The 22,069-nt window shown below is 41.2% G+C and overlaps 2 protein-coding genes across 3 annotated transcripts in view; one reads left to right on the top strand and one right to left on the bottom strand.

The window, feature by feature from the left end:
• sik2b (salt-inducible kinase 2b) overlaps window positions 1-4,755 on the top strand; it is a 46,078-nt gene extending 41,323 nt beyond the window's left edge. Inside the window, exon 15 of the mRNA XM_068584226.1 lies at window positions 588-4,755. Coding sequence (XP_068440327.1) covers window positions 588-1,203 — 616 coding nt within the window. The 3' untranslated portion in view covers window positions 1,204-4,755. The remainder of the gene's footprint in view (window positions 1-587) is intronic.
• Window positions 4,756-9,665: 4,910 nt separating this feature from the next.
• On the bottom strand, window positions 9,666-21,221 carry ppp2r1bb (protein phosphatase 2, regulatory subunit A, beta b). 2 transcript variants are annotated; one of them, XM_068584792.1, is made up of 16 exons: window positions 21,169-21,221; window positions 20,768-20,958; window positions 20,034-20,124; window positions 19,759-19,859; window positions 19,312-19,544; window positions 18,981-19,128; window positions 18,707-18,862; window positions 17,483-17,597; window positions 17,286-17,356; window positions 15,473-15,607; window positions 13,252-13,425; window positions 13,015-13,075; window positions 12,075-12,229; window positions 11,722-11,864; window positions 11,501-11,592; window positions 9,666-11,386 (listed from the first exon to the last, which is right to left on the bottom strand). In XM_068584792.1, the coding sequence occupies exons 2-16, from the start codon at window positions 20,843-20,845 to the stop codon at window positions 11,370-11,372; spliced, it is 1,770 nt and encodes a 589-aa protein (XP_068440893.1). In that variant the 5' UTR covers window positions 20,846-20,958; window positions 21,169-21,221; the 3' UTR covers window positions 9,666-11,369. The 2 variants fall into 2 exon arrangements, with proteins under 2 accessions (XP_068440893.1, XP_068440894.1); XM_068584793.1 differs by lacking the exon at window positions 21,169-21,221 and adding an exon at window positions 21,068-21,159.
• Window positions 21,222-22,069: the final 848 nt, after the last annotated feature.

Raw genomic sequence — 22,069 nt, forward strand, 5'->3', positions numbered from 1 at the left:
TTTTGTGAACACCCAGGAATGAAAGGACAGTAAGTGTCAGAGCTACACTTGACTTGCCAGATACCAGAGTGAAATGCCATTTTGTTTTGTGAATTATATCAAAACAGTTGTCTGCATTTAAACATGGGTGTCATTGGGGGTTTACTCGCCTTTGGTTTCTGGCTCCAAGTGGCCATTTGAAAAATTTCAGTTTTTGGTACTTGAGCGTGATTTCACATCACTTGCCCCTCGGCTAGCAGTCGGTGCTACCCAAAGGGCAATTGCTGTAAAACATGTCAAATTAAGAATTTGTAATGTGTAATTCTCATTCATGCTTTTTACCATTTTTGTGATGCTATTTTTCTTGAATGTAGCTTCGTGGCAAGCTATCTATGGAGGCAGATGGTGTCCCCCGTTATTTATGCCATCTTCTAAGCTCTGATTGGTTGACTGTTTCTCCAAAACAGGCCTTTTTAAATTGTCAAAATGACAGGGATTATACCAGACAGAAACTACCATGTTTGGATTCAGCGTTTTTTGCAAGCTTTTGGTTGTATTGATTGAAAGTGTTGTTTTGGTCTCAGTGGGATCTTCTGCGCTCCCCACAGGCTGAACCAGAACAGGATGTACCTGCAGCAGTCGCAAGGCATGGGGCTGCCGGTGTACTTCAACCAGATGCAGATAGCTGAACGATCCTACCCAACAGGAGGTCCTGCTCTGGACCCGGCAGCGTCTCAAAGTTCCCCTCAGGGACCTCCCATGTCTGCCGCCCACCAGCCTCAGCCCCAGCAGCAGGGCAGTCCTCAGGCCTCGCCTCCCTTCAGCCATCCCCATAGCCTGAGCCCCTTGATGGAACCGAGCGAGGGCCTGGTTTATGACCCCTACATGAGCCACCACCACCACTACACTCAACATCTGCCTCCTGCATCTCACCTCCACCACCAGCTCCACCACCCCCTGCCTCATGAAGCCTCTGCCAGCAGCCTGGGCTTCAGCTACCCTGTGGGCTGTCAGCAGCAGGCCTTAGGGCCTTCCAATGAGGGTCTTCACCAAGACCAGTATGAGTTCCCACTGGACCCCGCCTTGCTGCCCCCGCCTGCTTCAGGAGAGGCTGGAGCTGGACAGCCGGCCGGCCTGGGCCTGCCGCAGCTGCAGGGCTCTCTGCTGGACAGCGAGATGATGGAGACTGTGGACTCCCAGCATGGCTTTGTACTGGTCAACTAAAGCCAGCTGAAGGGGTTAATAGAAAGCAGTATTAAGCAATGAGAACCTTCATGGCACTAAGAGCAGAGTAAATGGAGATGTAAATGGAGGCCACAAGCGTAGCAACAGGGAAGGAAAAGTGTTAATTTCTGTACAACTAATACAAACTTCATTTCTTAGTTGTGGTGAATCTCCGACAACCTTTCTACTCCTCCCTTAGCCCACTTCCTTTTCTCCTCTCCTCCTTTGTTCTTGTTCTCATCAGCTCTGTGAGGCAGGAACAGGTCCAATATGTGGCACAATGTGAGCTTCGCCATACTAACTTGGCGAGGCTGCTGCTGTCATGGACGTTGTCACACCTGTGAAGATTGGTCCGTGCAGCCTGGGGAGATGCTGCCAGAGAGCAGCGCTTCATCGAGAAGAGGTTCGGGAGTGAACTAATTTAGGACCGACTGTCAGACAACCATAAGGACAAGGGCTGGCAGTGTTTTTTTGTATTTAAAATAGGACACCTTCTACATCAATAGACTGGTTCTCAAAACACTTCTGTGGGTTTGTTTTTATTATTTCAGTAGATAAAACAAAATGCCCTCATTTATCACGGTAGAATGGATATCACCGCAGATTCAAGTGTTGAAAATGTTTTTTGCCCAATTTAAAGAAATAATTTGACACTAAATGTGGCTGCAAAGGACAGCGTGGTGGCGATGAGGTTTCAACACTAACATAAACATGTTTGTCATTTGCCTTAACAAATACCCCGACCATGCACATTGAAGCACCAGATTGTTGAGCCTTCGCTTGACAGTGCTAAACTCTTTCCAAGCGATGAATAAATTGATGAATGAAAATAATATATACGGCACAATTCTATAGCTGCAGGCTTTTTGTGTGGGCAACGTGACATAAATAATAGTTTTTGGTTTCTTTGGTTTTTGTATAAATTGTAACTACTGATCCTGATTTATTTCTTACACTACTGAACTACTTTTTTTTTTCCAGCTTTTCATCCAATTGCACACACTTGCCAGGTGGCAAGTGGCCACACGTCTATTTCACAGTTGAATTGTGGGTCATGCGTTTGTTTGCCTGATAAATGAGGGCTGATGTAATTAACGTGTGTTTGGTTAGGAAGTCGTGGTGTTTTAGACAGTCAATATTATTCAATTTTTGTGGCAATACTGAAGCAATATTAATCCTTAATGTTGAGGGGTTATGGGTGGAAGCCTCACTTGTACAGCCAACTCCGATTGGTTCCCGGGGACCTGAGTCATCAGCAGTGACATCACTTGAGCTGATGATGTAACCAGGACATAATCTCCCCCTTGCTCGCCCTGGAAATGCAGGGACAGGCCTGGAGACAGAAAGTGAGTGTGATTATGTTTGTTTGCACAATTCAAACTGCAACTTTTCTGCATTCATGACATAATTTGTTGGAGAAAGACAAACACTGTATTGACGTCTCTTTCAAAGTAACACAAACTGTGCTTTTCCCCTTAGTGCACAGTCGTAGCTTTTAGAATAATTCTGGTTTACATCCTCAATGCTCCAGTCATGACTCTGTGTTGTGTTATAGATTATTCATGTTTATGATAGTGGAACGGCCCCGTAACGATTCCTGCATTACACTTCATAAAAGAATGTTTTCTTCTCTGACATTGCGGCGGCTGTGAGACGAAGACCAACAGAATATCAGTCACCTGACACTGGATTTTGACTACATGCTCACCACCGCTCTTTGACTGACAGGTGAATCGGCAACAAGATGAGAGACCTTTCTTTTTTTTCCTGCACTTGGACTGTGTTTAATCTACTTGAAGCGCACAGATGTATCTTCTCTGACAGACGATAATTATGATTTTTTTTAAATAAATAAGAAAAACTACTTTTCATTGGAACAGGACAGCGAACGTCAGAATGTTACGAGATTATTGGACTGTGACCATCTGCTAAACTGCCCGACCTTCAGTAATCTTGCGTTAAACTCTTGGAGTGTTTGTTTGTCCGATTAGCCGTCGAAACAAAGCGCTAGGTCTCAGTCTGTCGACTGGACCGAGCAGATGTAGAGTTCTCCACCAAACTCTAAACTACCGATGTGGTTTTACTAGAAGACTTTAGAGTTGCAGTTAAAGGTCTTAAGTGATGGCTAGAAAATGTGGACCAACTATTTATTTACAGTTACAGTCCTGTGCATGACTTAAAGGAAAAATCCACCCTAAAATCGACCAACAGTCAAAAAGAAATGTTTAAAGATTTAAAGATGGAAACATTATTGTTGTTGATCAAATTCATTGCTGAAGATTTCTAGAGCAACACTGTTGGTAATGCACAATTTTTCAGTCTTTAGTTTTTTATCTGATTTATAATTCTTTGTATAACTGATTAATCACGTGGAGATATTTCACCAAGGTCTTTGTTTTCAGGATCATAGAGCAAATGCCGAGTAACTCCTCCCCTTTTGGCTGTGACGTTGAACAGTCAAAAGGACAGAGGTACTAGTGACTTAACAACAATGGCCTTGTTGGACCAGAATGCACCACAGCCCGAGACACGTTGCTGAACCGGTCCTGTGGTTACGTTAATCGTCCCACCCTTTGATTCATAAATGATTGATGTGTTTATGGTCATACACCCACTGTTTATGGACGAGAATGAGCACACACCCAGTTTGTGGGTTATGTTGAAGATGTTCTCTAGAAAGAGGAGTGTGAGGAAAAGAACAATACAAATACATTGCGTAAGAGCGTCACAGGGTGGATTTTGCCTTTAAATTAATATTTTGCTGATTATTTGCTACCGGGCTAGAACAGCTACAGGATGATAACTGGAGCACTTTGACAACGAGAGGAAGAAGAGATGTAGCGAGAGAGGAGGAGGTTTGTATCCAGGAGGATGACACAAACTGAAATCTGGAGGAAACAACTTCCTCCTCTCTCTTTCCCACCAATAAGAAACTCAAAAGAAATGTCTTTCAAAGAAAGACCAGACACAGTAATATGTTATCTACTTGTTGAAAGAGAACTCTTCTTTGTACAAATTAGTGGTGTGGCGAATCGTCGGTGCACCGAGGTGAATTTTGTGTGGAACGTGAAAAAGTGTTCATTGTGCCTTTTTTACTTTTCCATATTTTCAAAATTAGGAATTAAAATAGCACTATTATTTCTGATGGAACCCTTTTTATGATTTATTTTCTTATTTCTTTTTTTTTTTTTTTAGAAAATAAGTAGAGCCAGGTTTTACAAAGGTACAAAACCAAAGTCCCTCAGAAGTTTCCCTGTACGACCCACCGTGTGGAGTTTTGGAGCTTCTTTGTCAGTTTCTCTACAGTGCTTTTTCTTGTTGGTCAATCAGTGTATGCCATTTAAAAGTATTATAGCAATATTTCTCTAGTTGAAGACTAAAGTCATGAAGATTCTAGTGGATGTGTTTCCAAGTATCATAATTTCACCTCCTGCTGATAAAACAAAACATCAATCTATCAATAGAAATCCACTTTTATATTTACCTTCATTGATGTTGACCACACATAAGCTAACTTGCTGTTGAGATTAAAAAAGGTTTATTGAACATAAAGATATTGTGTCGGAGGTTTTCTTTTGTGTGTCGTGGAGCCAGGTGAGTTGGTGTGTTTATAAATACTTTTAAAGGATGCTTTTGTGTTCCAACTTGCTATTGAACATGGTTACACAGCTGACGCTTAAGTATTTTCTCCCACACTCACTCGGCCATCTTCCCCTCATAATCCGGTTGTGCCGTAACTACAAACTGCGGCCGTCTCACGGCGCCCTGGGGTTGCATGGAGTAGGCGTTGGTTAATGACCTGGAAAAATGAATCACACCAAGTGCTTCATATAAACTGTTGAGTCATACCAGAACTAAAGGCTCCCGAGGCGGTAAATCCAGCAGAAGCTCAAGGACGGCTTCTGTTGCGTCGTTTGAATATTTATATTTTCTAAAGCTGGACTTTGATTACAGACGAAACATTTTGTTGAATGGGTTAATGCCGTCAGAAAAGTCACAACTATTGAGATGAAAGTATAACGCTAAAAACCACAAAAATCATTAAATAATCACTTCCTAGCATGCCTTAAAAAGTCATCGTTTTGTATGAGATGAAATAATTGAAGTGTGCTAAAAAAACAAACAGAATGCCATACTTTAATATTTCATTCAAAAGAATATATATGTATATGTATGTATATATATATATATATGTGTATATCTATATATATGTTATATATACACGTATGTATGTATGTATGTATGTATGTATGTATGTATGTATGTATGATGCCATTGATAGTATGCCATGATAATGCTATGTTATAAAAAGCACCTTTCTGTAATGGATATGAATATAAACAGAATCACACTTAAATTATACACTCATTAACCACAAAACACATAATACTTTCTCACGTCCAAATACATGTCATCCTCAGCTGCACTTTTACGAGCAGGATGAGGGGCTGAAGATTTCATCCCCTCGATGAAGAAATAACAAAAAGGTAGAAACACCATCTAGTCTCATGCCTCATACATGAGCAAGATTGTTTACGTCATCTTCATGGACTGTCAATATTTATCAAACTACTTGAAGCGCAAACACCTTCTTCCGATAGTAAAGTGCGGTCAAAAGGGGGCTTGTCCCGAGCAGAGCTCTGATTGGTCGACCTCAGCTTCACATCTGAGGAAAAAAACTGCAAACTGGAACTGCATCCAGAGCAGAAACATGCTACTAGAAAATAAACTCACTTTGCAACGCTGTTTCAGAGCAGAGGTTTGTCCTCGTTGTGTGGAGAGGATCATGTCGAGAGAACACGTCAATCCAATCAGCCCCTCAGACAGAGGACGGCTAATCCCACTAACACGACACCAGAGGTAGGAGAGGTGAGGGGGTGTCAGTCTGTTCATAGAAACCAAGCTCTCGCTTCTATTCTTTGAATCAGATGTCCTGCTGATCCACACTGGTGACTCTCAATGGGTCACACTCGTACTGATCAGATTTCTCAACGTCGCCTCACATTGAGCATCTGTTGCCTTTGATGCAAAGTTAATTTAAATCTGTGAAAAGAGTTGCAAGACAGCGACTTAAGTTGGGATCCTCCCATGAGCTCTGAAAAACAAATCTCTGGCTCAACACCTCCTGCTCTGGTATGAGAGGGAAAAAAACAGCATGATAAAAGGTAAAGGGTTGACACACTTTCCGCAGCATATTTCCCTATAAGACGGCAGCATTTTCTAGATAAACGTAGTTATTTATAGTGTGTTCTCAATGCCATAGTCTGCCATGGAGACCTTCAGCTGGCTGTCAAAGACTCTCGGGGGAAGAAAAGGAAGCTGATACAGGGACAGTCGGTGCTATAGTCTTTTTTCAATAGAAATATCACAATATCAGAGGCCTATTCACTCATCAGGCCAAAGTATGCTGTAATGACATCAATGGTTGCTATGACAACAAAAGGCGGGTGCGATGACAACATCCTACTGCGTCTTTTTAGAGCAGGAGATCACATCACTGTTCATGAAGGATTAGAGCTGCACACAGAAATACAGAAATAAGTAAAAGAAGCTTGAAAGCCAAATGCTCAAGCTTTGAATGCAGAAGGGACCAATGAACTTTTACAACAAGATGGGCCTTTTTCTGTAGTGTTCACAATGCAAAACACGCCACAAAAAAAAAAAACATGTATATGGCGTATAACTCTCCCTTGCACAGTTCAAACATAAATGCTACCATTTGATGCGCTGTACCAGATAATAGCTTTAGCTAATGTGCATCTGTAGTCCCTTGACAAAGTCCTAACAAACACAACACAAGACAACATGTGTTGAGAAGAACAAACAAGACACACAATACAAAGCTACAGAGCAGCACATTACAAGTAAGTAGTAAAATCCATAAGCTTTGGTGTGTGTTCTCTTATATGAAATCAGCTCTTCATTAAAGGTCAAACTGCACTCGTAGGTATTCGTCCCCATCATTCTGCTCGGTCTCGTATCTCTGAGTACAACGCTGAACACATGCTGGCCAGCAGATGGACAGAGTCGAAAGTCCCAGTACAGATGACCCAGTAGTGCCTGGAAAGATCAGCTCCTGCAGCCGATCTTTCCAGACTCGTCTTGGACGTAAAGGTGAGAGTCACACACTTGATTTCATTAAGTGACATTTTTTACGGTTTATAAACCTTTGTTGCATTAACTAAAATGTGACAGAATAAAGAGGAGGGGAGCTGAAGTGACAAGGGGACTTATTAAGGAAAATGAGTGAGCCCCGACTGATGTTTGTCATTTGTCACCTTGAGAGCATTTGACCTCACTGTGTGTGTCTGTGTGTCTGTGTGTGTGTGTGTGTGTGTGCTCGTGTGTGTGGGCTTTGCTTGACTCCTTTCATTATAAATGACACAGTCCTGGGAGGCAGCTGCATTGACGTCAGGGCTCTCAGCGCCGTCAAGGACTCTGGCTGCTGAAAATCCCCCCAAATAACAGGATCTAAATAGAAAGAAATAGGTTGCTGCTGTTTCATTACTGCCTCGTGAACTCAAGTGGATTTAGGGGGGCGGATTAGCCCTCGCCCTCAAGTAATCATGTTTTAATGAAGATTTTCGGTGGCAGAAAAAATTCAGTTCAAAGCTTTTGCATGTTCCTTCTGAGTCTAGATCAACAGCTTAAAAAAAACCTTGCTAGAAAATGGTATACTTGAGGAAAATGAAAAGTATTGTTTGGTTATCCGTCTCAGAGGTTGCATAACATTGATCTGTTTCCTACTTCACATATAGCAATAGCTCTCGAGGTGGTCTGGCTGCAGCAGAATGTGCTGACACGCCTGTGCTTTACGGTGCATAATGTGCTCCAGCGGTGAGCTACAGAGTCAAAGGGCTGGCTGGAAGATTGGGAGGGCACCTGGCTCAGAGGAGGGCTGATGGGAGATTTGAGGAGATTAAAAAAAGGAGAGTTGAGATTCTCATAAAAAATCTCTGCCATGTGATTTATCGCCATGATCCTGTTGATTGGCCATTGGGAATTAACAGATAGATGTCTTGTGCATGTGGCACAAAGCAACGTGCACACGCTCAAGACATCCACTTGCTGTGCTAATATTACTTTAAGGCTAAACTTGTTTTTCATACATGCACACTACACATGGTGGAGAAAGACAAATATTCTTTCCCAGCCCAGCCCATATTTTGCAGCGTTCCTCTCCCCAGCAGCAGTTCAGGTCGGGGCCGGTGTCAGCTGCAGGTCCTGCTCTGTTCTGCACGGTTCCCTGTGGACAGAACCGCTCGAAGGACCGGCGCTTTCATCTCTGCAGCAGCAGGCAAGCAGGTGAGAGCTGACCAAAACACGAGACCAGCAACGTTCCAAATTCATCCCAGATCTTCTTGAGTAGTTTAGAGGCTGAGAAGATATTGCACGCGCTTAGAATTCTATTTCGACAAAGCAGATAAAGAGTATGTAACACTCTTGGGCTTTGGGTTTTATATCACAAAGTCAGAGCATATAATTAGGCCTATTTGTTACCAAACATTGATACACAATTGTCCAGGAAGACCATCCAAATTAAGGCGGTTCTTGCATTGCATGAAGATAAAATATGCTGAAAGCAAATCACCAGAAATCATTAGCCTGCAAGACCACTGTGGATGTAGAAATACCTCCACGAAAACACTTCATAGGAGTTGAGTCCGAGTCAAGATCTCAAGCAGATCCACAACATTTAGCAGGACTTAAAAAGTGTTGTGTGCTCATGGTCACCGTGTAGCTGGACTAAAATTAAGCAGTTTGCAAAAAAGGATGATACACAACTAAAGCTCCAGCTGTTCAGACAGAAATAACATACAAAAGACCATTGTCTTACAGTATTGATGCAGAAGGTAAATATTTCTGCAGTTATATAGAAATAATAGTATCATATGCCATAAAAATCATTGGATAGAATGCCAAACAAAGTCATGTGAAAGTCTCACTTTAGTGTGACAAAATAATGAGTGTAGTATAAAATAAAGTAGCTTCTCAAAAAAACAAAGTACATGGTCATACAAGTTAGTATGTAAATGGTGGGAACTAAGTCAGTTTAGTAGGTCAATGTCACATCAAAATTAGTCATAGCATGGTTAGTCTATTATAGTTATGCATTTCAACTTTGCCATAAAATATTTTGTTGATCACAATCAACTGAGTCAATGATCTAATATAATTATTTTAGAGTCAATGTCGTAAAATCATCATAGAGTTAAAGTTAAGTGGTTGTTTTGATGTTTTCCTGCTGCTTGTTCATGGAGCAAATCTGCAATTACAGTGACAAGAACCCTTTATGTACTTGAGCAGTAACTGGTTATAAAAAATGTCTACACTGGTTCCTTTGTGTTACTCTATTCAGAGAAAGACACAGTAGTAGCATCACAATTGTGGAGAGAATTCAACAGAAAAACAGTCTTTGTAATACAGGACAATTAATTAAGGTTTATTCAAGAACAAAATAGTTCAGGGAAAGACAGAAGTTTATTTTATCAACACAGAAGATGCATGTATTCAACAGGCCCATAACCACCCCAGTTCCAACTCCATAATTAAACATTATGCACACTTAGACTCACACTCAGTGTCCCCAATCCCACTTTCTTTGAAAGCATGCATTAGTTCCCCATCGTGTAGAGATTTGTAAGCAGAGTCCTTGGGTGCCCTTTGTTATCGCTGACCATATGCTTTGAAATCTCATTTACAGTGGAGGACTTAGCATGGATTTAAGGGGAAACTTGATGGCTCTAGGACAGGAAGCGGTTTTGTTAATCCCCATGGCCCTCATAGCTGTAGTCGAGTTAGTTTTACCCTCTTATTAAACATCCCAAAAAGAAAGAAAGACATTGTCCCTTTACAGGACAGGTGAAAACTAGTTAGCCAGGCAGACTAAAAGAAAACACCACTGCTTATCAAAGTCATAGGCACAAAGATTAAGAGCAAAGCAGAGGACATAGTGAAGGAAATCATAACCGACAACCAAATCCCACCCTATCTACGGGATAAAGATTTGGAGAGATAATTATGAACAACACTTCCTGACGTAGCTGGTCCCTAAAAGGACCTTTTCACAGTAGCCATTTTGACCCGTCGTCGCAGGGTGAACAGGTCCAATTAAAAACATTAATTATAGCCGTGCTGCATTTAAGGTGTGCCGGGTCCTGGTATTTGGCAAGCTGGCCCACTGGAATGACTGTGACACTAAATGAAATGAGACCATAATTAATTTGTTCAATTACACTGATGTTTACCCTGCTATGAAATGTCGAACTGGCTGCTGTGAAAAGGGCATAATACAGTGGGCCGAGATTATTCATTTGTTTGTCAAATTCAATCCGTGTTGCTGCAGAGAACAAACAGTGCACAGGTGCATGCAAGTCTGATTGAAAAGAGTTGGGGAGGGACACTGGTTGAGAGTGATTAGGACATGCAATCATTGAGAACATCAGATTACATGCAGTAATGGACACCCCATTATTTCTTTGTCAGAGCTTTGTTTAGAACGAGCCTGTGAACCAGCAAGGAAATAACAGGTTTGGTCTGGTGGAAAATTAAAGACAGCCTCGCAGACCTGTGCAGACTTTTCAATCAGTTCTCTGGAAAGCTACAGCAGCATCTCATGGAAAAATACTATCAAACTATGAAAGGGATAATTTGGAAGCACGCTCAGCTAAATAAGCAGCTTGCTGCACCATCTGCTGCTCAAAGTTTGCGTCTAGCATTGAGAGAAAAGCGCAGCAGTACGGCGCGCTAGGACAGCCGCATGTGCGAGGTCCCTAACGTAGACACGTGGTATGCTGCAATGACCAGGCCTGAATGACACCGGAGGCAAAGGATGTAAAAGGGAGGAATGTGAAAAGGAGTTCTGGATAGCGATGCTTAGCTAGCACATTAGCACATTAGGCAGCATGCACCAATTAATGCAATTTCATCACACTTTGCCTTTGTTGAAGCACCCATTTACAGCAAAAAGGGTTAACGAAGAAGCCTGTGCTTGGCCTGGACATAGTCTACTATGAACAAAAGCAAAAAATAAAAAAATGGATGAAACAATCGTTTACAGCTTTCTCTATACATTTACCAGTTGTTCCTGAACATCAATAAATATCTTGTGAAAGTGTTTGTGTTCCTGTCTTGGGGAGTTGTCTGGTTAAGCCATGTGGGGTTGGTTACGCTAGGACCAGAACTGTGGAAAAAACAGACAAGAAGAATGTTTACTACCTTAAGATTAAATTGCATGTCAGATTTGATTTATGTCATTTAAAATTTGTTTATATTGATAAAAGAGTAAAACGCTTACCGCTGATAGCCTCCTGGGCAAAGTACTTGACATCCATGTCTGTGTCTGTGGCGAGCTTCTCCAGCACAGGCTTCACTTCAGTTTGAAGGGCACTTTAGGACGAAGAGGATGAGAATTATTCAACACATTTTCATTTCTGAGTCTTGATTTTAGTATGATGGCTCGTTTCTATCACTCTGGAGAAAAACCATTTGATGCCAAAATTACAAAAGGCAACATACTTGCTGTCAAGGACAGGGCCAATCTTCTGAAGGGACTTGGCCACGTTGAAGCGTACGTTCGCCACCTGGTCGTTGGACATCTTGAGGACCACTGGTAGCATCTGCTTCGTGGTAATGTCCTGGCCACACGCCTCTGACAAAGCCTGAGACAATACAGATGGTCACCAGCAGTAAACAGCTTTAACAAATAATGGGCAAATACTTTTTACTCCCAAACAAACCAATACCGTTTTATTCATACTGATAAATGGTACAAAAAACGTGCCAACTTTATGGGACGTCAACCCCTTCAGGGCAACTCCAAGGACTTTAACATGAGAGCAAGTTAATGGAAAATGTTGCAGTTGACTCACATTGATGCAGAATAGAGTAGTCATCCTGTGGAGGTAATTTGGGTCGTTGGCCATGCCCAGCACTTTGGGCACAATGGTGTTCTGCGCCCACTCCGCTCCAAACTTCTCCACCAGCTTCATTAGGTTACAGGTGGCCGCCTCACGGATGGCATACACTAGAATATGAGTGACAACATTTTTTGTGAAAGATATTTCGGAGTTTGTCTGGGCTGATTTCTTTGGTCCTGTTTTTCTTTGAAGGAGATTGCGCAAGGGTGCCACAGCGCTAACCCCGGCCGCGACAGTAAAGTATTAACTTGACACCATCTTCTATAAAAGCAAAAAGCTTGCTACATTTCAAACCTTCCTTAGCGCCCAAATGTCTCATTCATAACAGAGTATGTGCAGTGGTGCTCTGAGATTTGGAAAACTAAAGACACAATATATAGTCAAAAAGAACAGTATTGGTATTAATATTAATACAACATTGTCAAGTGTGGAGGGAAAATAAGCATATGTTGAAAAATAATGCATTATAAAAAGGTGTCAAAGAGGACACAGAGAACCAGATGATCACAACTGGAAAATGACATGGGTTGGACGTCAGGGTTCCCTCCCCAGGAAGTTTAGTCATTTTTGGGAGGTTATAGGGTTGTTGGAAGATACATTAAAATAGAACAGTTTGGAAAAACAATCTAAATTCATTGAATACAAATATTGTCCAACTCTGTTTAAGCAGCCACTTGTAAAATGTATGTACTATGTCTAGCCACAAAACCCTGGGCGCCTCACAGGACAGCCCACTGCTACTTAATCAAGGATTGGTCAAATGCAGAGAAGAATTTCCCTAAGGGGATTAAGAAAGTGTATGTTTCTTTTTTTTGTTTCTTAAAAAACAGTAGGTTTATATTTACATGTTTTTTAATATTATGGAACATTTTAACCCATACAAGTTATTTACCGTGGTCAATCAGCCAGGCCATACAAAGGGTGTTGAGCTTCTCGTCAAAGAATTCCACTCCCTGAGAAAACATGAATATGTTGTAATTAGAGCGCTTTCCTGGATGTCGACAGTCAAATCAGGTCATATTTGGGGTGTACATTGCCAATATTTCTGGTTTTGAGCTTTGTGCCAATTAGAAGACCTTCAAAACATTCTATACGAGTTTCCGCTGGGTTCCTCGACCTCATGACTCACCAGCTGTCCTGCCAACAGAGGCATGTACTCTATGATGGCGAGGCGGACTCTCCACTTTGCATCCTCTGCCAGCTCCACAATGGCTGGCAGCAGCGACTGGGACAGCTGACGGATGCCAATTACCTCGTTCACACAGTCGAGGTTGGAGATGATGTTGAGACGCACCTCAGGGCACTGTGACAAAAAAAATTAAGAGTGTGTTAAGCACATGGCAGCAAGCCTTTATCACAAAGTGTTTTGATCGACAAAAAACAATATTTCTGCATTCCAAGTACCCGCGGAATAACAGAAACAATAAGTCTAATGGTGTGTTCGCACCCAAAGAGTAGATTACATGTAAAGTCAATGACGCAGATGCAAATTTTGCGCTGGGCGGCTTGAATGACGCGAAAAAGCGTTGCGAATATTAATCAGCGCTGAGAAGCTCCGCCCTGACTTCACCACCGTCCTGCTGACGGTCCGCCTGAGGTAGCGCTGGAAGCGGCTTCTTTCAGACACTCGTCCTTGAGTCGGAGCTGTGTGCGACTACGGATAATATTATGAACCCAGACACGGGGGCGTTTGATGGTCCGATGTTTGTGGGACTTCCTCAACAAGTGTATAACACAGAAATAGTTGTTAATGTTCTATGGTCGATAGCGGGAATGAAAACTGTTTTACAGAAACGTGACCTGGCTATGTGATGGTAACTAGGGGTAACGTGGCTCAAGCCATGCGCCCTTTCCGCCGCAAATGGTTGCGAAAAAGCGAATTAACCACATAATGTGTCGCGCAATTAAAATCAGGCGAAAAGCGTTGCGAATATTTGCAAGTGTTTTGGTGTGAACACGGCATAAAGGAAGGGAAATTAAGATCTTTATGTACCTTTGGGAGCCACTATATTACAGGATTTGATAGGATATGGGACCTACATCAGAATGTCGTTTATGCCAATCGGAGTGCGAAACAATATGACAAATGGAAATCCAATGTGAGGAGTTTTTGCCGATATTCTTCCTGAGCCACACCAAGTATTTTAAACTATATACTGAACAACTCTAGAACCGGTTTTAGTGTGAATTTCTTGTCTACAGCTAAGCTACTTTAGTCACTGTAAAGAAAATAGGTTTATAAGAGCCTTAAAAGGAGATCTTTCCTTCAACTTTGAAAAAAAAAAAAAGACCTAAAACCGCTAAACAAAATTGTATCCACATATCCCACCCCCTAAAAAACACAGACTGTACAATGATTGAACACACACCCATGGATGTTAACTAAGAGGGAAGATAAATGTAGCCAAATAAGGCATGTAACAATTTGGATAATTCCCCTTTTAAATAAATGGCACGTCAGCCGAACATTCTCCATCTCGCTCCCTTTAAACTGTCCTAAGCACCTTGAATTATTGAAATTTGCAAGTCAAAGCTGTCAGTTTGGACATAAATCTAATTAGACACTCTTAGTCTTGCATTTATGCTGTGAGGAAATGAGGCCATCTTTAAATAGGAGCAAGAATAGAAGCAGTGGAAGAAATGACAGCCGCAAACCTTCCAAAACATTAATACACATTTGTGTCTCACCTGTCAAACTCATATCTAATCTCAATAGGCAAACTTGTGTCCTGGAAATGTATTCATAGGACAAGATGCCATAGGGCCAATGCTGTTCTCGATGAATCCCCTTGTACATTCTTCCTCCAGAATCTAGACCATTAAAACTTTAGGCAGACTCACGAAACACGTTGCTCTACTAATTTGTTTCTCTACCAGCTAAAGGAATAAATCATTTCAAAAGTTATGTCTAATACTGACAATCACAAAAATAACTGAAATGCACATGAAACATTAATGAAAGGATATAATTACAAAAAACTATACTAAAAATGACCAACATGACTTACTTTGACCACAGAATACCTACATTTACTACTTAAAAATCTGTCTTTCAATGTGCCCATCTTTTGTTTATGCTTCCCTCTAGACAGCAACCCAGTCCTTTAATTGTAAGGCCTCTGTCTGGCTGCCAACTGCATGTATCATCTTCTTATCCAGCCAGGTACATCTGGTGGCTGCGCCTAAGATTTGCTGACCCCCAAAGGCTAATGAAGTTGGTAAAAGTCAGGCGCTTCACATGACGCATTTGTTGTGAATGTTAGCAAACTAAGCACGCCCTTAAGGATTTTACTGTGTGTAAAATGTCAGACAAATTGAGGCCGCCAATGACAAGACTGCATTGTCTTTACCTCGTCCTTGAGCTGAGCCAGGAAGAGAGGCAGTAAGTGCTCTATTGTGTTGTCCTTGCCCAGGATGGTCGAAAGGCCCATTATGACCGAGGCCAGAGCTGACTTCACATGCTGATTGGTGTCTGAAACAAGTTCCTGGTAAGAGACAGGAGACAGAGAGCAGACAAACGAATGGTTTAGACAGAGTGTATGCAATCAAAACGTAAAGACTACTGCTATGGCTCATATTCAACAACACACTAAAGAGAGGGAGGCTACAATTGACTTGTGTGTAACAAACAGTACAGCTGTAAAAATTGCCAAACGTGAAGTTTAAATATTATAAGCTCTTAAGTTGGAACATTTTATCTATTTTTAAGCATTATCTTTACATATTTTATAACTAATCAAATCAATATCATACAGGTTGGGTGTTTTTTTAATGCTACCTGTATATCTCTGTATCACAGTTAATATTATTAACAGGATAATGAAAATCACCCTTTTTGACACCGATCTGTACTTTTTGAATGAAATTGTCTATAGAACCAATACTTTTACTCAGGGTCTACCTTCACTACACTTCCATTAGTGAATAATAAATAAATAAAAATTACTTTGAGTAATATAAGATTTTTTGATCAGTAGCACTACAACTGGACTTATTGTAGGACCAAAACAACACTGCCACCTGCTGTTTGCAGAAAGACACTGTTTTACTCACTGTCTAACCAACACACAGGTAATCAATGTAGCAATGTTGAAATATCTCGATTCCTGAAAATGTGCCAATATGGTGTTTCATCCAAGAGCTGAAAGCATTATTGTTTACACCCTTCTTTTGTTATGTTAGGCCAGTTAAATATTTCTCAACTGCTAAGATATGAGAGGATTTGGGCAATATACAGTCGTCCCTCATTTATCGTGGGGGATACGTTCCAAAAACAACCCGTGATTGACAAAATCCGCGAAGTAGTGAGCTTTATTATTTTTTTAAACCATTATTATACATGTTTTAAGGCCGTAAAACCCCTAACCACACACTTTTATACACTTTTCTCAGACAGCCATTAACATTTTCTCACATTTCTCTCTCATTTAAACTCTCAAAGTTTCGCGGATTTAAAAAATAAGCCCGAACATGTTTAATAAATTTCATTTTAATGATCAAGCTACGAGGTCCTCTGACCGTGCCTCTTTGTCCGGGAGCCGCTCCGCTGACTTATTATCCGGACGTATTCTGTCCTGTACAGGAGACACTGCACGGAGGAGATTGATTGACAAGGCGTACCGTACAGTCCCCTAGCTTTAATGAGGGCGCAGAACACAATGCACGTTCATACTGTACGCTGTAAAAAAAAAAAAAAATTTAAATCCGCGAAAGGTGAACCGCGACATAGCGAGGGACGACTGTACAGCGTATTAACAAAACCAAAGCTTTACCACAGCTGGAAGATAAAACGTAAAAAATTTGAAAACGAATCATACGCGTGTTGTAAATCTAGATAACATTTTACAGAGCAGTTTTTCGGATACACCTACTGAATCTAATCATGAGCACAGTATTCAATGCAATTGTATAATATAATTTGTTTGTGTACCCACTTTCAGTTTCCTGTCTTTGAGTAGTTTGTATAATGCTGGTAAAACATATTGACAACTTATGATCCTTATCGAGCTGTGACAACACCACATGCTTGCATGAATTCTTACAGGGAAAACTTTTTTTTTTTAAAAGATAGCCGTTTCTATGCTTTTGTTTTCTCTTCTTCAACTGAGAAGTGAAGCAGCAGAGAAATGTCACAATGTGGCAGACAAAAAGTTTATTTCTTACCTTGACACAGGGCAGAATGTGAGTCATGATGATTTGCTCACGATTGTCCTCTGGGAGGTTCTCACAGAACTCTAACAATAAAAAAAGATGGAACAGGCTGGGTAAAACACTAAAACAAGTTGTTCAATTTAACACATGCCATTTTGAGCAAGACTGTCGTATGTTTAAGACTTTAATTATCGTGTGCGGGTACTTACCTTTGACTTTGTTGGCTGCAGCAGCACGGACCTCAGCTTCACAATCCTTCAAAAGATTCTGGAAGGCCGGGACCAGATCATTCTTGGTGATCTCTGGCCCAACTGCTTTCTGGAGCTACATTTGAAGAGAAAACAACATCTCAATATCCAAATAAGCACTGCTGATTGTAACCAGACAGTTTTTAGCTGATCGACCACGACTGGTTTCATATTTTGGAGGGTCACATTCAGACAAAATGTGCCACATGACGGCAGTTAAGTCACAGCTACACACAAACAACATGGTTGTGTGAATTTTCTCAAGGGTGAGTGAACACAAAGTTTAAAATAGTTTAAAATACTACTACAAGTCGAATAAGGCATAAGCAAATATAAAAACAATAACTTATTTCCTAATTATTTCAATAAAATAGCAATAACAAAGTTTTTTCATGCTTCACACTGATTTTGGATTTATTTTTCTGAACAATGGTGAGAAAAAGTTTCTCTAGACTCTTGCTGTCAGTTATAGTTCTTAGAAAGAAAATGAAATTCAATAATAATCAATATAATGACTTATACTTGAAAAGTTATTATGATGCATCTCCAATCCCGAGAAATAGAAACCCAGTTAAGGAAACTATTTTCTATTAAATTGGTTACCGAGTTATATAAAGATTTTGTAGAGTTTTTTTTTGTTAAGCTTCTGAAACTACATAGTTTCATGGATATATTTTGGTGCCAATATGAAGCCTAAATGTATAGTAAGTACTCTATACTGAAGTGCCATCTCTTTGGAAGTATTTGTTGCAGCTTGACTATGAATCCAACATTGTGACAGTCAAACCGGAGCAACGCTACAATGGATCAACTGTTTTTGACCGATATTCAAGAATCCTCCAGCTGTTCAACTGATAAAGAGTTTGAAATTACATTTGGCTTATGGGCATATGTATAACTTTAGGGAAAACATAACTTTCGTAGGGTGCATTTTATCCTTGACAGTAAACTGTGCCCACAATTTTAGACATAATTTTGTCACGGACTTGGAGCATGTGTGCATCGCGAAAAAATAATCATGACTCCATGTCAATATTGTTTGAGTTAAATGGTTCTTCAGAACTGGATAACTTGAAGACAAGTCTAAATATGATTTATTTCTCAACAGATATGTTTTGCTAATTTAACATTTAACCATCATGCCAGTAACGGAAGGACAGATTTAGAAAGAAATCTGCTATTTACCTCAGAGAACTTGTCAGCCACCATGTAGCGGACCCTCCAGGATTTATCTTCTGCAGCCTGACGCAGAGTTGGCATCACCAGGGACTCTAGGTCCTCCTGAGGCAGCAGAGTAGCAATGCTGACACAAGCCTCCACAGCAAGCAGCCGCACCGAGTCCTGATGGAGAAAGGTAATGTGATCAATTTGGCCATTCCTGGGTTTAACAGCGAGGGGGAAATGCAAAACAAAGAGTACAACAGCAGTTTAAATTATGGTGAAAGACCACAGCACATACCTGCTCATCAGAGGCCAAAGCAGTGAAGAGGGAAATTATGTCACTTTTTACATAATCCAGTTCCAGGACTTTGGCAAACTCCCCCAGTTTAGAAGCTGCAGCGCGACGCACCATAGGGGTGTCATCTGAGCACAAGGTGCGAAAATGCCTAGACATAACAGACATTTTATCAGGAAAAAACTGAATAGATAAACCAATTGAGAAGCATAAAAGCATCACCTCAAGTATCAAATTACTTGCATAACATCATGTTGTACCAAATGTACATAATTGCAAATAAGGAATTGGTGCACCATAAAACGTGTTTATTTTTGTTTAGAAAGCTACTTACTGGCGGATCTCTGCTTTGACAGTGCTGGAGACACGAGGATAACAGACGCTAAAGAGACCGCAGGCAGATGTGCGAGAAGTGAACCAGTCACCACTGGCCAGCCGCTTGACCAAAGGCTCAAAATGGACTTCCAGGTCCACAGGAGAATGCTCCTGAGAGATCTTACGCAGGGACTCCACAGCTTTATCTCTGACTACAGTCTCCTCAACTGTAGCTAGGCTCTCCAGAGGAGGCTGTGTATCAAGAAGGACGAAGGTTAAAAAGGGGTAATGTTCATCTATTCAAAATACATGACATGTATGTTTCAGAGACATCCATAACTTAAACATAATGCAGCTTCTTGGTTTTCTTTTAATCTACAAATCCCCTAATGAGACCAACCCCAAAACTGAATTCAAGTCATGTATGCAAGCCACAGACTGATGTATAAAAACTCTGATGACTTACCAAGAGACAGTGAACATACTCTGGCCCTCCCACCAACATAGTGAAATTGCCAAGCTGCTCAGCCAAGGCCAGAAGCACCTCATCTTCGTCATAGATGGTGTCTGAGGATTAAAATAAGACTCATTAAAAATGTGTGAACATATATATAATGATGTCTGGAAATGTAATGCAATGACTGATGCAACAGCTTGAAGTTATTTAAAGTACAACACATTCAGCATTTGTCCTTGTGACACGCTTTTGAAAATAGATAATTGTCGAGGTAACTTTATTACCTGTGAGGAAAGGAAGTAGTTCAGTGCGAGTCCTCTCAACTCCAAGTGCCAAGGCAATAGTAGACAGCTTCTTGATGCTGTTCAGTCGTAACTGTACACAAGATGGGCCCGCATTACAAAATAAAGTGTCAGCACATTCAATAAACAGTGACAATCATTAACGTTAAGCTTCACTATACCCCACTAACCTAGGTAGGATTGAATATGAAAGCATTTGAGGTTAACATAACAATCTTGGCTCGCAACCAGTGACGTAAAATAGGCTACAGTCAGCGTTTCTAACTGCAGCTGAATCGAAATGATAGCTTTAATGTTACATTCAAAGGCGAAGAAAAAAGCAATATCAGTGAAAGTCTACCCACTGCGGCCTGGTACACCCTGCTGTTGTGATCACTAACGGTTAGACGATGCCCTAAAGCTAGCAGCTAGCTAAACCATAACCGGGTCAGCTGGTGTTACCAACTAACGTAAGTTGCACAGTTTTTATGAAAAACTCTGCGAAAACACATCCAACGTTTTTTCCAGAGTTAAATTTTAACGTCTTAAAGACAGGAAATCCACTATATTGACAAAGGAAGGTGTGCCCGGCAGAACATTCTTGATAGGCCTCGGCCGTATGTGCTAACCGCTAGTTCGCTAGCGTTAACTGACCAACAGACGCGAGACCAACATTACGTTGTTAAAATGTTTTTTTCAAAACCATATAAATGACAAATCAAGTGTTACTAACGTACCTGGACATCCTCGTTTCGCAGTTCGTCAATGAGAACGGCGATAGGGTAGAGAGAGTCGTCTCCATCAGCTCCTGCCATTTTGGATATTGTTGTATGGAATGGCGCTGCTGTGTGTTGCACTACGGGGTTTCTGCGCAAGAAGAGCGGCTGCAGGGCCTCCTCCTCCTCCGCTTCTGCGCTGTTGCGGCTGCCTTAAAAAAACAGAGAAAATTGTAAAGGATCAACTTCTGGCAATTCAAAATCCCGGGAAAAAATATTAAATACTTTATGAAAAACATTTTTTTTAAATAGTAGAACTACCGAATTGTGTAATATATAAAGCATCCCAATACTAAAGTAAAAATATCACATTATCTATTTACAACCACTTCTTTTATTATGATAGTTTGTTTATATTTTACCATATAATTAAACGGTTTCCACAACAAGTAGGGTCACACTGGAAAAGAACACAATGAGTTACAATGAGTCAACATAAAAAAGTGCATGTGTAACCAGTCCAGAATATTTATAATTAAAAATGCAAACAAATAAATTATTAAATATAGTATACAGTGTATGTATTTGACGGTGTGTAGCGGTTGGGCTCGTTCGAGATGAGCCAGTTCTGCGCAGAATCGAATCGCCAGCAATCGACGCGCAATGCATGCCAGTTAGATTTGTATCCGACTTGCTCCCGCCTTGCTCTGACGTCATGCACACGTGGTCAACGATACTCTGTTCACACCGAACGCAACGCGCGACCAGATTACATGTAAAGTCAATGCAAAGACGCGCCGAGGGGCGAAAAGGCGTTTTTTTCGCCGGGCGGCGCGATAGACGCGTTTGAGGCGGCACGAACAGCCCATTTGACGCGGGACGAAATGAGCGTTTGACGCGGCGCGACTTCGCGTGAGCTCAAATATCCCAACTCCGGCGAAAAAATCGCGTAGAGCGAGGCGGCCATCGTGCGTTCACACCGGACGCGTCAAAATAAAATTCTCGACACGCGTCGAGATTTTTTTCGACGCGAGTCGAGAATGTGTTCACTCCAAAATCAGCAATACTAATCGCGGCGCCACAAAGGGGGCGTGGCTTGTCCGTTATAGACTATAGATGAAATAACCACTAGATCTGCTTGATACTTGTTGTGGAAGTCACAAAAACGTGTGTACATAAACTCCATGGTGTCTAGGTTCATAATATAATAGTATCCGTAGTCCCACAACAGCCTGAATGAAGGCGCTATCAGCGCTTCTTCCGCTTGACCGGCAGCAGTTTGATTCAGCACCACCAGGACGGCGGTGACCAGCGGACTATCTC

This window comes from Clinocottus analis, unplaced genomic scaffold (genome assembly GCF_023055335.1).
Source record: "Clinocottus analis isolate CAN_PGR_092001 unplaced genomic scaffold, fCliAna1.0.p SCAF_2, whole genome shotgun sequence".
NCBI classification, from domain to species: Eukaryota; Metazoa; Chordata; class Actinopteri; order Perciformes; family Cottidae; genus Clinocottus; species Clinocottus analis.

What these genes read in the sequence shown, in the direction of transcription:
- ppp2r1bb (XM_068584792.1), bottom strand. Translation starts at nt 20,845, where the DNA reads ATGGCAGGAGCTGATGGAGACGACTCTCTCTACCCTATCGCCGTTCTC. An exon ending in ACTACTTCCTTTCCTCACAG is followed by an intron (nt 19,860 to 20,033) that starts GTAATAAAGTTA and finishes TTTAATCCTCAG; the next exon opens with ACACCATCTATGACGAAGAT. An exon ending in GGCCCTGTCCTTGACAGCAA is followed by an intron (nt 11,593 to 11,721) that starts GTATGTTGCCTT and finishes TTCGTCCTAAAG; the next exon opens with TGCCCTTCAAACTGAAGTGA.